Source organism: Protopterus annectens, chromosome 11.part0, assembly GCF_019279795.1.
Source record: "Protopterus annectens isolate FY-2018-M chromosome 11.part0, PAN1.0, whole genome shotgun sequence".
NCBI lineage: Eukaryota > Metazoa > Chordata > Ceratodontiformes > Protopteridae > Protopterus > Protopterus annectens.
In genome coordinates this window covers 34,824,392-34,838,591 of record NC_056745.1, presented here as the reverse complement: position 1 = coordinate 34,838,591, position 14,200 = coordinate 34,824,392, and the positions used below count along the sequence as shown (strand labels likewise).

At 40.2% G+C, this 14,200-nt stretch overlaps 1 protein-coding gene across 1 annotated transcript in view; it reads left to right on the top strand.

Moving 5' to 3' along the window:
• The window catches only part of LOC122815149 (interferon-inducible GTPase 5-like), a 153,538-nt gene extending 139,730 nt beyond the window's left edge, over positions 1–13,808 (top strand). The window contains exon 3 of the mRNA XM_044087404.1: positions 11,710–13,808. Coding sequence (XP_043943339.1) covers positions 11,710–12,897 — 1,188 coding nt within the window. The 3' untranslated portion in view covers positions 12,898–13,808. The remainder of the gene's footprint in view (positions 1–11,709) is intronic.
• Positions 13,809–14,200: the final 392 nt, after the last annotated feature.

Here is a 14,200-nt window from a genome sequence, read left to right as displayed (position 1 = left end):
AAAACATTTGTAGTTTAAATAAGTATAACAAATTAGGCATAATATAAAAACATTGGTCAAGAATTCATACAAGAAATAAATATGATAATCATTTAATATTTAGAGACATTTTCGACAGTTTGTAGAGAAATTAAAGGTAAGTTAGAGAAAAGAATTAGATAGCAGTAAGGAAGTAAGTGAAGACGGGAGAGTAAGGAGGTATAAGGAATGAAAAGGTGCTTGTTCACATTTAGGGATATGTTTTATCCTGGTTTAGAGCAAGAACAGAGACAGATTTTAACTAGGAAGTCTTTCAGAGTGGTTTTGAAAGATGGGATGGAGGGTGTAGACCTGATGGATACATGTAAGGAGTTCTAGGCTTTAACAACCTTGTACAAGTACAGACAGTGCCCAACATTTCATGTGAATATCCCCCAAAACAGGGGCAAGATTGAACCCTGTCCTGATATAGTACACTAAATACTCACCAAAATGCATTCTGTATATACTAAGATTCAATTACAGTAAGATTCAAGTTTCAGCTCTGAAGGACATGCATGCAGTAAACAAGTAGAACGGTGAATCTTTTTGAAGAGTTTAAGTTGGAAAGGAACATGGCTTGCTGTAGGCTCTCTGCAAACACAGTACTACAGCTAGGAGCCAAGGATTTGCATTCTGTGTATATCGGAAGTTTGATTTCTGCATTTTTCATAAGCCACATATTTGATACATTAATTAACAATTCCTGCTGTCACCTCCAGAATATAATAAAAGTGCAGACAGCTAACAACTAAAGTAAAAGTTTCTGATATATGCAGGTGTGCCACAAAGCATTACTAAAGTGGGTAGATCCTGTTTTTAGTTTTCATTTCCACAGCCTTTTGGTGGATATGGGTATCCTAAGACACTGTAACAACTGTCTAATGTTCACTGACAACAATTTATTCCTCAAAGAAACAAAACACATTATGCAAGAGATGTATATACTCAGTGTCTCTGGAGGTAAAATTCACATGTACAAGCACTCAAAATAACAATTTGGCTGTCAGAAACATAAGCGCTACACCCATGACACATAGTATGCACCCCACAAATAGGCCTACTAATTCTGAGGCACTTAAACCCAACCTTCTCAAACTCCACAGGCCTCCCAGACATTCCACTTGCAAAAATTATCCTTGGCAAACTTGAAAGCAACCCACAGTAACAACACCTAACACTGCACATACAATAACAACACCTAACACTGCATATACAATCACAACACCTAACACTGCACATACAGTAATAACACCTAACCCTGCACATACAGTAACAACACCTAACCCTGCACATACAGTCACAACACCTAACACTGCACATGCAGTAACACTTAACACTGCAATTACAGTAGCAACACCTAACAGTGCACTTACAGTAACAACACCTAACAGTGCACTTACAGTAACAACACCTAACACTGCACATACAGTGATACCTAACACTGCACATACAGTAACACCTAACACTGCACATAGAGTAACAACACCTAGCACTGCTCATACAGTAACAACTAACACTGCACCCAGAGTAGCAACACCTAAACCTGCATATAGAGTAATAACCCCTAACACTGCACATATAGTAACACCTAACCCTCCACATACAGTCACAACACCTAACCCTCCACATACAGTCACAACACCTAACACTGCACATGCAGTAACACCTAACACTGCAATTACAGTAACAACACCTAACACTGCACATACAGTTCTTGTTGTTGTGTCTTTTGGCTTTTCCCGGTTAGGGGTCACCACAGCAGAACTCCGGTCCGCTAATGATTGGCAGAAGATTTTTACGTGCCGAGTTGCGGGCCCTGATGCACAACCTTCAATGAAGGTACGCCCCTTCGCGCATGTCTCCACATAGAAGCCGCTTTAGCTGAGAATCGAACGGACGTCTTTGTGTGAGGCGACAACGCTACCGCAGTACCACCACTGCAGTAAAAACACATAAATACACAAAATCATACTTGGAGGCTCTAAATAAAAACCTGCAAAAGCATCAGAGACCTCCAAAGCAGACACCCAAACAACCTGCACTTCCCGTCATAAACCAGACAACACATAAAACACAAAATCAGTGTGCCGCACGATCACAGCCCTTAAGGCGAAATGACATACCTAACACACTAGTAATAGGTGACTCTATAGTCAAGCAAACTGATGTCCCACTCACTAGGCTGGACAAGCAGAAGGTTACTGTTAGCTGCCTGTCAGGAGCCAGAATCCGTCACATAACACAAGCACTCGGGTCACTCCAGAACAAGTACAAATATGACTCTTGTCATTTTTCATGTTGGTGTGAATGACCTGAGATGTACCTCCCTGGACTACATGAAAAGAGACATGGAAGAGCTCTCTGATCATGTAGCCAAAGCTGGTATGACCCTGACCCTGAGTAGCAGCCTGCCCTCACCAAGAATGATACCTCAGTATAAAGAATAAAATGATCAATTTGAACAATTGGCTAAGCTTCTGGTGTCATTCAAAGGGGATCCAGTGTCTGTCAGCCTGGGACAACATGCTCGACAAGTAACTATGGCCCCATAAGCCTGACTAGCCTGGTCTGCAAGGCTATGGAGCATCATCATGGAACTCATTAACAAAGACATTGGGAACCTCCAAACACTTGACCAGACCCAGTTTGGCTTTGATAAGGGCAGATCATGCCTACTAAACCTGGTTGACTTCTTCGAGAGAGTCACCAAGGCCATAGATGAGGGAAAGGTGGTTCACACAACCTACCTTGACCTCGACAAGGCTTTCAACACCATTCCCCACTCGGGTATTACAGAAAAACTCACCAGCCTGAACATAAACCCCTATGTCATGAGATGGGTTGCCAACTGGCTTACAGACAGAACTCACACGGTAAGAATAGCGGGCTCCAGGTTTGACTCTAAACCAGTCACAAGTGGTGTCCCACAAGGCTCGGTCCTGGGACCCTTACTGTTTGGCATATACTTCTCAGAAGTACAGGCAAACACAGGAGAACTATGGCCAACCATGTTTGCCGATGACTGCAAACTGGGAGCCATAATTGACTCTCTGGCTGACACGGACATCCTCCAAAAGGGCCTTACTGAGATGGACACCTGGTGTCAAAGTCATGGCCTCAAGCAAAATGCCAAAAAATGCATAGCCATCCTGTTTGGGAAAAACAAAACACCCACGAATTACCACATAGGTGGCAGCCCCCTTAATACAGAAGAGGTAATAAGAGATCTGGGGACCCAGGTAGATAGTAATCTCTCCTTTGACAATCATATTGCCAAAGTAGTTAGAAAATCCTTTTATGTGGCCCATCTAATTACTAAAGGGTTCACATCTAGAAATAAAGAAGTTATAGTGCCTCTCTACTCATCACTCATTAGACCCATCATAGAGTACAATGCCCCATTTGGGATGTACCTCACAAGACACTTCTAACAGCAGGAAAGACCACAAAAGTACCTCACCAAGAGGATTACTGGTCTCAAACATATGTCCTATGCAGCCCGACTGAAAAAACTCCGGCTGTACTCCGTGGCATATCGCTTACTCAAAGGTGATCTCTGCCTGACTTACAAAGCTATGTCCAACTCAGAGTTGATGGACATGCTCCACCTAAAGAAGTCACTGTGAGCCACGAGCTCTAGTGAGCTAAACCTAAACCACAACAATAAATAGAACGTGCTGGAGAGATAGAGTCCTGTCACAGAGACGCCCCATGCTTTGGAACAAAATTTCAAATTACATCAGGCAGAGCCCCTCACTAACACTCTTCAAGAGGAACCTTGACGAGTGGATAGGTAACAGAAAATACACCCCTGGGATCACTTCATTGGCTCTGCTTGACAGAGGATCAGTTAATTAATTAATGGGGTGGCGAAAGCCGACACACTCTGGCTAGGCTTATAAATGCCCTCGGGCAGATAGCCTAGTACCTACCTATGAACACCTAACACTGCACTTACAATAACACCTAACACTGCACATACAGTGACACCTAACACTGCACATGCAGTAACACTTAACACTACAATTAAAGTAACAACACTTAACACTGCACATACAGTGATATCTAACACTGCACATACAGTAACACCTAACACTGCAAATACTGCAACAACACCTAGCACTGCACATACAGTAACAACAGCTAACAGTGACCATCAGTCACAGCAGACTCTATTGTATGACATACTGATGACCATCTCTACAGGCAGAACAAGGAGAAAATAATGGTCATTTGTGTATCAGGGCCAAGATCCACCAAGTTACACAAACATACTCAAGTCATTGCACCACAGGTACCAGTATGATTCAGTCATAGTGCATGTAGGTGTAAATAATGTGAACTGTACCTCTCTAGACTATATGAAAAGAGGCATTGTGGAGCTTTTTGACTATGTGTCAAAGGCTAAGTGCCTATCATTGAGTAGAGTTCTACCTTCACCAAGGATGATGCCACAATGTGATCAGAAGATGATCAACTTTAATAACTGGCTTAGCTTCTGGTGTCATTCCTGGGGCATACAATATTCGTAAGCATGAGAGGACATGGTTAACAAACTAGGTTACTTCACCAAGAATGGTCTGCACCTGTCCCCACTATGCTTTTGAATATTGGCTAACACATTGTCCTCCCCACATAGAGCCTTTTTAGTCAATGCAAAGTTGACAAAACTGTCAACACAGCAAAATCTACCCAAGGAAATCTAAAGATGTTACTGCTCAATGCCAGAATTTTAAACACAAAGCTCCACTCCCTCCAAACCCTCCTCACCCTGGAGAATGCAGACATCTGTATAGTTACTGAGACATGGTCTAAAGCCACAGAGAGTACCTCAGTAGTTCAAGGATTCAGTTCCTTCCACACATTTAGACCAGTAACTGCACAGACAGGGTCTAAAGGTGAAGGTGTTTTGATCTGCATCAATAACAAGCAAACCTCAAGGTTGGTTAAACATGATGACATGCTGGAGTTCCTCCAAATCCAGATTACCATGGCCAAAGTCCCATATCATACCCTTGGAAGCTGCAGGTCACCTTCTGTGTCTTACCAAAACCACAACTATTGGAGATATCACAATTCAATCAAGTACCATAGTCATGAGGGACTTTAATTATCTGTCTATAGACTGGAAAGCCTACATGACCCCAAATTTACAGGTGTAGGGAATCCTAGACTTTGTAACAAAAATACCTAGCACCAGATAGTGCTCAAGTCTACCACAGGTACAAACATATTGTACTTGATACACACAAAAGTCAGAGAATGCTACACCCTCCCCCAAAGCCTTCTGGTAAGGTCAAACCACAAAGCAGTGTCTTTGGACTAATTTTAAATATTGCTTGTATAAACTTTGCAAGTTGCTAGAATAAAGGGTTTTGTGATAGTATACATTTTCTGGAGGTCAGAAGTCTGAAACAAAAATGTCTATCTCTATTTAGTGATTTACCACTATATGCTTTATGAGGAACAGACCAAAAATATGAGGCAAAAATCTGGACTATTGAGAGCTATGATAACACAGTAGCCTATCTGGAATTATTCACAGAAGCTATGCATATATATGATTGCATATAGACAGCAGTGTCTAAGTGAAGTAAGTCCAAAACTAACTTAAAAATAAACACCCCTGGTGGAATCTGAAATTAAATAGGTTGTACAACAAAAGAAAAAAAAGTCATAGCTTAAATTAGGAAGTGTAACACCAAAAATTATAAAAGCTTTCTCATCAAACTGAACAGAAAACTAAGAGGACTAATTAGGTCCAACAAAGCAAATTTTGATGTAAAGCTACTGTCCCAGGTCAATGACAAACATATGGCTTCTTTGGCACAATGCTGTCTTTGAGGTTTTGGACATAGCTAAACTGCTGGTAAGTTAAGCTATGTTCAATGAAGTTGGAGAGAGACAAATTCAACTTCAGCTTTATTCTCCATCTCAGCTGTCCCCATGGAAATACCACTTGACATAACCCCTCCAACTATCAGTAGGGAACGGGTCTTAAAGGTGCTCTCTAAGACCAAGAATACACCTTCAATGGCCCCCAGTAATATCCAAGGGTGCCTCCTTATATAGCCCAAAAATGTGACATATCAGGGTCACTGGAATCACTATTCAATCATAACCTCAGAACAGGTTTTGTGCCATGTGACTGGGGAACAATAATGGTCATCATTCTGCCTAATAGCGGGCAATCAGTGGATCTCAGGAACTACAGACCCATTAGCCTGACTAGTCTCATACACAAAACCATGGAAAGAATTGTCATGGAAATGATTAGCAATGGCATAGGAAGACTTCAAACACTGAAACCAACCCAATCTGGTTTCATCAAAGGCTGGTCAAGCCTGCAAAACCTGGTTGACTTTTTAGAGAAGATCACCAAAGCAATGAATGAGGGCAGAGTGGTGCATACTGCCTTCCTTGACCTTGCTAAAGCATATGATACATTACCCCACTTGGGCATTGTAAACAAACTCATGGAATTAAGTATAAACCCCTATACACCTGCTGGATAGCCAGCCGGCTCACAAGTGGGATCCAGAAGTTAGGATTGATGAGACCATCTTCACAAATAGGCCAGTCACCAGTGGAGGCCCCAAAGACTATGTGCTGGGACCCCTCCTCTTTGACATCTTTTTCTCAGAAGTCAGGGCCACTGTCAAGTTTATGTTTGCAGATGATTGCAGGCTGGTAGGAATCATAGAAACCCTCCAAGATGCTAACATTTTACAGAAAAGTTTAACGCAGACAAATGACTGGTGCCAAGGCTTAAAACTCATTGTCAAGAAGTGCATATTAGTATCTTTTAGGAAGCAGGCTGCCCCAGGAAACTACCTCATTAATAAAACACCCCCAGAAGTAGACACAGTAGTCAAGGATTTAGGAATTCATGTAGGTAATAACTTCTGTTTCGACCAACATGTGTTTATAAGTTAGTAAGAAAATCATTCTTTGTCATGCCTCTTATAAGAAAGTGCATGGCGTCTACATCCAGAGAAGTAATGCCACTGTACAGAATCCTCATCAGACCTAACATTTGGTGTAACACTCATTTTGGTATGCACTTGACCAGGCACCTACAATGACTGGAATGTCCATAGTGGTTCCTCACAAAAAGAATACAGGGTCCAAACAATCCCCTGTGCAGATCACCTCAAAGTCCTTTCTCTATACTCCATTGCCTACAGACTTCTGAGAGGTGACTTATGCCTGGCATATCAGCCATCCTTGGCTCCCACCCTCACGTATCAGCCATCCTAGGATCCCACCCTCACGTATCAGCCATCCTTGGATCCCACCCTCATGTACCTTTTGTATATCTGCTACACAAACAGCATCAGAACTGATTTGAATATGCTATATTAGAAGGACAGTTATTTATCTCAGAATAAGCTTCCCATCCATGTAAAGCGCAGACCTTCCCAACCCCTATTCAGGCATAACCTAGACCAGTGGATGGGAAATCGGAAATTTATCCCCGGTCTGATACTTATATCTCTGATTGATAGAGGCAGCTGTTAAATTATGCCATAACATACGCTCATTATAACAAACTGAAAGACAAAATAGCCAGAGGGATTCATTTGGGTTGCTTGATTAGGGTTATAAAGGCCCCAGTGGTTATTAGTCTAGTATATACCTGAGAACATGTAATCATTGATAGGCACAGATAACAGATAGATACTGTTATAGTGTAAAGGGAAATGCTTACGGCTGTGCATAACAATGGAAACTCAATGCTGTGCAAAGCATCCATTTGTTCTTATGCACACTGTATATGCCACACACTGAATCATAGATATTCCAAGGCCATTGAGTCTCATAATCATTCAAGCCTTGCTAGTAACCTCCCTCAGGCCATATCTCCTTTCCACAGGAGGGCCATACCTGTCAATCCCAGAATAACTTTATGGATACCCATCCAGTCATCTAGTTTATGTTTAAAGGAAAAAAGTGAGTCGACCTGCTTAATATGCAGAAGAAATTTATTCTAGAGGTTTGGAAGATGCAGCATTATAAACCTGTCTTTCTACCATGTGTTTTTATGTTGGTTAAGATCTGGATGCCTGGTCTGGTTTTAGTACTGGAGGAGATACTGAGTTTGCAGAGATAAAGAGCTCCAGGACAATTGTGTCTCTAATGGCATGGTAAGTGAAACACAGATTTCTCCTTAAAACACCCTAAGTAAAGGGATACAGCTTCCAGCCTCTCTTAGTAGCTCAGAGACTTTACAACTTTGATCTTTTTGATAAAGCACCTTTGGAGTCTTTCTAATTGCTTGATATATTTAGAGAGATGCATCCGAAAGGAAGCTTTGAACTTAGATGGTTTGTCAGTGCTAAGTATAAGGAGGTTTTACCTATTTATACCTTGATCATTTTCTTTGGGAATTAGCTGGCTAAACAAAAGGACTTCCTGACAACTGTTGTCAGGTGGTAGTCCAAAGAGAAAGGAGCTATCAACCCACATACCTAAGTCCCAGACTATATTTTCATTTTGTAGTGATGTGTTATCTATACATTACAATGGAGGGAGGGATGTTTACCAAAAGTGCCAATGCTACACTTTTTAATATTTAGTTTGAGATCATTTGTAGTACAGTTCAATCTGAAGGGTGTGAGTCGGTGACCGAGCTCATCCCAAAACACAGTGACTGAATGTCCACAAAAAATGACTTACATATACTAAGTCCAAGATGGTTATTTCGCAGAATATTCTCTTTTCTCCAGTATATGGGGATCTTAGACTTTTATAAAATGTTCTCCTCTCCTGGATTTTCTTTTTTTTTTTTTTTTTTGGCGTTCCAACATTCATTATGTTTGGAGTACTGACCTTTTAATAAGGAGTACATAGGGTGACTTAATAACCCCCAGTTTGCTGTCATCTGCAAACTTTGCTAGAGGTCGTAGCTCTCTTCCTGAAGATCTGAGACACAAATACTAAAAAAAGAGCTCTTAGCATCGATCTTAGAAGGCTCCAAACCACGAAATAAAGAATGCAAAGAACGAAAAACGTATGTGTATTATTTAACGTTTAAAATCTAATTTTATTAAAAGGCGTTCCTTTCAGCTTCAGTTCGTGGTTTATTTTCACAAGATCTTAGAAGGCTGCTGCTGGTCAGTTTCATACTTTCTGATGATGCACCTACAACTTGCACTGAGCAAGTTCTATCTTTCAAATAGATTGCTATCCATCTTGTAAGGCTGATAGATCTGCAATTACCTGGATTGGTTATGAGGTCACACCTTTAGAGTGACATTATCACTGCAGTGTGCCACTCATCAAGATAAAACCAGTAGCTTATATTAGTTTAAACAGTTTAAGGAATGTGTCAGCAAGGGCGTGTTTAACACTATGAATTAACCAATCAGGTATATTCTCAGGTCACATGGAGGAAGTATGTTTGGCACTGGTTAGCACTTTCAGTAAATGGTCTTTTCAGATAATTGGGGTATTATGAATAGAACTAATGGATATAGCTAATATTATTTAGGTCAGAACAGGAGTTAAGGAAGGCTGTATAATTTTCTTTAGCTTCAGAGGTCAGCAAAAGTTTAAGGGTTTCTTTAGTGGACCTTGTGACAAACCAAAATGCTGCCAGCCCAGCTAGCTGGAAGTTTGTAAATAATCATATGTAATTTGGGAATATTAATATGATACATAGGCTTATCTTACAAATTTAAGAAAACTATATGTTATGTGTATATTAAGCTACTGATCCAGAAGTGTGTGTTGAACTATATGTTATGTACTGATCTTCAAGAATGCAACCATGGTGTACCCTGCTAGAAAAGAACAGAAATGTATATAGACTATCTGCCTGTGCAAATGTGTTTTCATGGTAGAAGCTGGAACATACAGAGTTAACTTGCAAAACCTCAAGAAAATAAGTGGAAATTATTTTACGATTCTGTATCTCTGTGTCAGCTCAGAGCAGACACAATGTCTAGACTTAGAGGTTTTCCTATTGTCTTGAAACAGAAAGAATTACTAGATTTCAAATGTAAAAGTGTTTAACCGTTTTTTGACTTCCAGTTCTAGGCAAACTTCTGAGAGATATGTACCTCTGACACAGAGGTGCTAAATTCTAAGTTTGTGTTAGTCTGGAAACTGAAGGCAGGTGACAAATAGTAATGTCATCCAGCTGGCCCAGCAGTAATGTTTTGATATTAATTGGGGAAAACTCTCAGAGACTGTGCATTTTGTATTTGTCTTTGGATCTGAATACATCCATTCAGCACTTCTCATCTCATTTGCCTTGCTCTGTAAGTAAGGTCTAGGCATAGTATTTCTTTAGAGATAGGAATATAGTAAAGATTAGTTTAGATGTTTTCTGTATTTATCTGAGACCGTCCTACAGTGTTGTTTTAAAATATTTCCTGTGGTTCTGAACTCTGTAGTCACTGTGCTGAGGTACTGAATATTGTCTTTTTTTATTTATTATTAAATATATTTAAACCTTTTAATTGCAGCCAGTTTGTTTAGAGATATGTAAGCTCTTAGGGTACTTGCATATGTACTTGGTGACAGTGTATAGGTCACTCCTAAACAGCCTTGGCCTTGGTCACACTTACCATTTGGATAATAGTAACATTACACAGTAAGATTGGTTACCCTTTGGGAAGGGCCTTAAAGTAGCTGATATGGGGTTCTGGTGACAGTGCTAACTACCTGATGGTCTGGGCAGAAGGGGGCATAGCTAGTAAACCTGTGCCAGCCTTTCACAGGTGTGTGTTTATGTATAAATCAAATCTCAAAGTGTGTGTGTGGGTGTCAGCTACTTGGGCAGGGACACAAAGCTCTGGTTGTACATTGAGAGTGATTGAAGGACTTGGCTTGGAACTCTGGTGAAGGACTCAGCTCTATAACTGTGCCAGTGGGGAGTCTTATTGGGGATCTGGAGAAAGAGGGAGAAACCAGCCCCAGACTGACTCTGATCTCTGAGTGCTCTTAAGGGAAATTGTACTTTAATGTGTGTGTGTACTTATCATCCTCCCAATGTGTACATCCCTCACTGGTGCTAGTGGTGAGGATTGATTAATGGGCCAGTGCAGGGGCATCACAGACCTGATAGTGTTCTTCAGTTTTATTTGTAATACCTGTGATATTATCATTGAAAAGAGGAGGTGTGGATCTACTAAATAATTTCAGGAGTTTCTTTATTTCACCATATAGTTTATTTATGTTGGTGGGCCATCAAGTTGCTAGCTCTATTCATTTTATTTCTAAATGGGTGTAGAATTGCTTAGTGATTCTTGGTACAGGGGAGGTGCAGTCATAAGTGAATTGTAACATTTCATCACCAAGTGGATTGTGGTTGGCAGGCTAGTAGTCCATAAATATAGTGCAGTTTGTTGCAGGAGCTTTTGTGAGATTGAAAGAGAAGATCACAAGTTTATGGTTAGACTTCACTGCCCAAGGAAATAGAAAAGGAGTAGTGCAAGAGTCAACCATATCTATAAGGAAAATGTAAAGCATTCTGTGTCCTCCTGTGGTTTTATTTACCAGTTGTTTGTGGCAGTTTTTCTTTATTAAGTCAAGGAATTTTTGAAGATACCCTACAATGGCAACACGTGTTTCCCAGTTTACTGAAGGGTACAGGAAAATTCTATAGCGATTTTCTTTAAACTTGTTTACATTGCATTCTCTTAGTTAGCATGCATTAAGTATGTGCTGTTTATATTTCAGAATGAAGACACAGAGAAATTGGAAGAAGCCTTTAGACAAGGAAACAATGAGGCTCTTGCTGATACTGCTGTCAAAATTCTGAAGGCTGAAGAAGCTGTCACCTTACATGTTGCTGTAACTGGAAGTACTGGAACGGGAAAATCGAGTCTCATAAATGCACTGCGAGGCCTGAATGACAAAGATGAAGGAGCAGCTCCCACTGATGTCATGGAATGCACCATGGAACCAGCACCATATACACATCCTGACCTCCCTAAGGTCATATACTGGGACCTTCCTGGGATGGGTGGTTCAAAAGTCACAGCAAAACAATACTTAGAAAACATGAAGTTTGAACGCTATGATTTCTTTATTGTTGTTATTAGTTCTCGTGTAAAGGAAAATGATATCAATATAGTTGCAGAGTTAAGACGTTTAAGAAAACCGTTTTACTTTATGCGAAGCAAAATAGATCAAGACGTATGTGCAGCCCAGTGGAAAAATAGGTCAGCCAATGTGGACGATGTCCTTGTGGAAATTAGGGACAACTGTGTTAATGAATTAAATAAAATAGGAAAATTAGGGGAACAATCAGTAAGGGTTTTCCTTGTTTCAAGATTTGATTTAGAGAATTATGATTTTAAACAGTTTAAAACTAAACTTTCAAAAGATCTGCCAAAACAAAAGAATGACATATTTCAGCTTTCACTTCCCAATCTTAGCCATGAGACAATAGAAGAAAAAAAGAAAATTTTAGAGAGACGTGTATTGTTAGTAGCTGCTGCTTCTGGAGGAATAGCAGCAACGCCAATCCCTGGGGTCTCCTTTGTATGTGATACTGCAATGATAGTCAGTTCCATTTTGCACTATCGACTGTATCTAGGGTTGGATGACAAATCTTTAAATAGGTTAGCCTGGAGAGTTCAAAAACCATTTGAAAAACTAAAGAGTCATGTCAAGAATCCCTTACTGCAGGTAAAAGTAACACCAGAGATGATCACAAGAATGCTGGTTTCAGCTGCCTGTATTGGTTTGATGGCATTTGAAGAACTGTTCCATCTTATACCCATTTTTGGTGGCTTAATTTCAGCCCCTTTATCCTTTATTGCAACATACAAACTTCTCAGTGATGCTCTTAATACATTTACTGAAAATGCTCACAATGTATTAAATGAAGCCCTGAAACAAGAAAGCCATGCTTCCTCTTAGCTGGAAAATAAAGACGCCAAAGACATACCAAATACTATGTGACTAACTTTTGTATTACCTACATTTAATCTAAGAATAAAGTCAGCGGTGGTAACATTGTTGATTTTCTGAACTAGTGCTGCTGGAAAATAATCTTGTAGTTTAATTAGTAGTGCCTATGGAACTCTTGCATGATAGGTTCAAGGTTTTACAGACATTTTAAATCCTGAAACAGTTTTAAATGGAAATGCATAATTCTGCCAAAACATTTATTTATTTCCATTTGTAGCTTGGAAAAGTCTGACTAGGAAAAAAGCTATTTTAAGCAGAAGCCTGGGGTAAATAAGCTCCACACAAAGTTGTATGATGTCATACATTATTAGAGAAAGTAAGTCACATGGGATAACAATCTATTGGTCTGAACTTCGGTACAGATAAATGTAATGTTATATAATTTAGTAATAAGTTACCGCTCTGTCCTATTTACTCATTAATGGAAGCTGATCAATATAAATATGTGAGTGCCTTGATTCCGTCAAATTTATTTTTTTGAAAACAATTTAAAAACTGTATGCAGTCAGGCTCTAAAGAAGTTGTGTGATAATCTAAGAACATTAGCAATAAGAGAATATGACTGTCTTATAACAGTATTTAAATCCTTTAGTAGACCTACCTTAGAGCATAACAAGGTTTTCTGTACATAGGTTCATAGGTTCAAAGGACAATACTAGGCTATTGGCCCAGAGGCCCTTATAAGCCTAGCCAAGAATTACACCCATGTTCCCACAAAGTAAGCACCTGTTTTTGTCCAGCAGGGACACAGGTGGGATCGAAGAGGTATATTTTGTGTTTCCCATCTATTCATTCATATTCCTCTTAAAGAGGGCTGGTGAGGTACTCTGCTTGACATGGAGAAGGAGTCTATTCCACAGATGGGGGGAGTCATTGGGACACAAATCTATCCCACCAACAAGTTCTATTAATGTCGTAGACCAGGTTGAGGCCTTGCATGTGGGTTGCATGAGTGGAGTTTGACTTATGGATATGCAGCAACTCTATGAAGGCTATGTCTAAGATGGGCTTGTACACCAGACACAGGTCACCTCTGAGCAGTCTGTATGACACTGAGTAGAGGGACAGGGCTTTTAGCCTTTCTGTATAGGATAGGTGTTTGAAGCCCTGGATTTTCCTGGTCAGGAACCTCTGTGGTCTCTCCACCTGCTGCAAGTGCTTGGCAATAATGGGTCTGATAAGGAAGGAGTACAGGGGATGTTATGACCTCCTTGTTCCTGGATGTAATACCCTTACTTATGAGGTGGGCCAT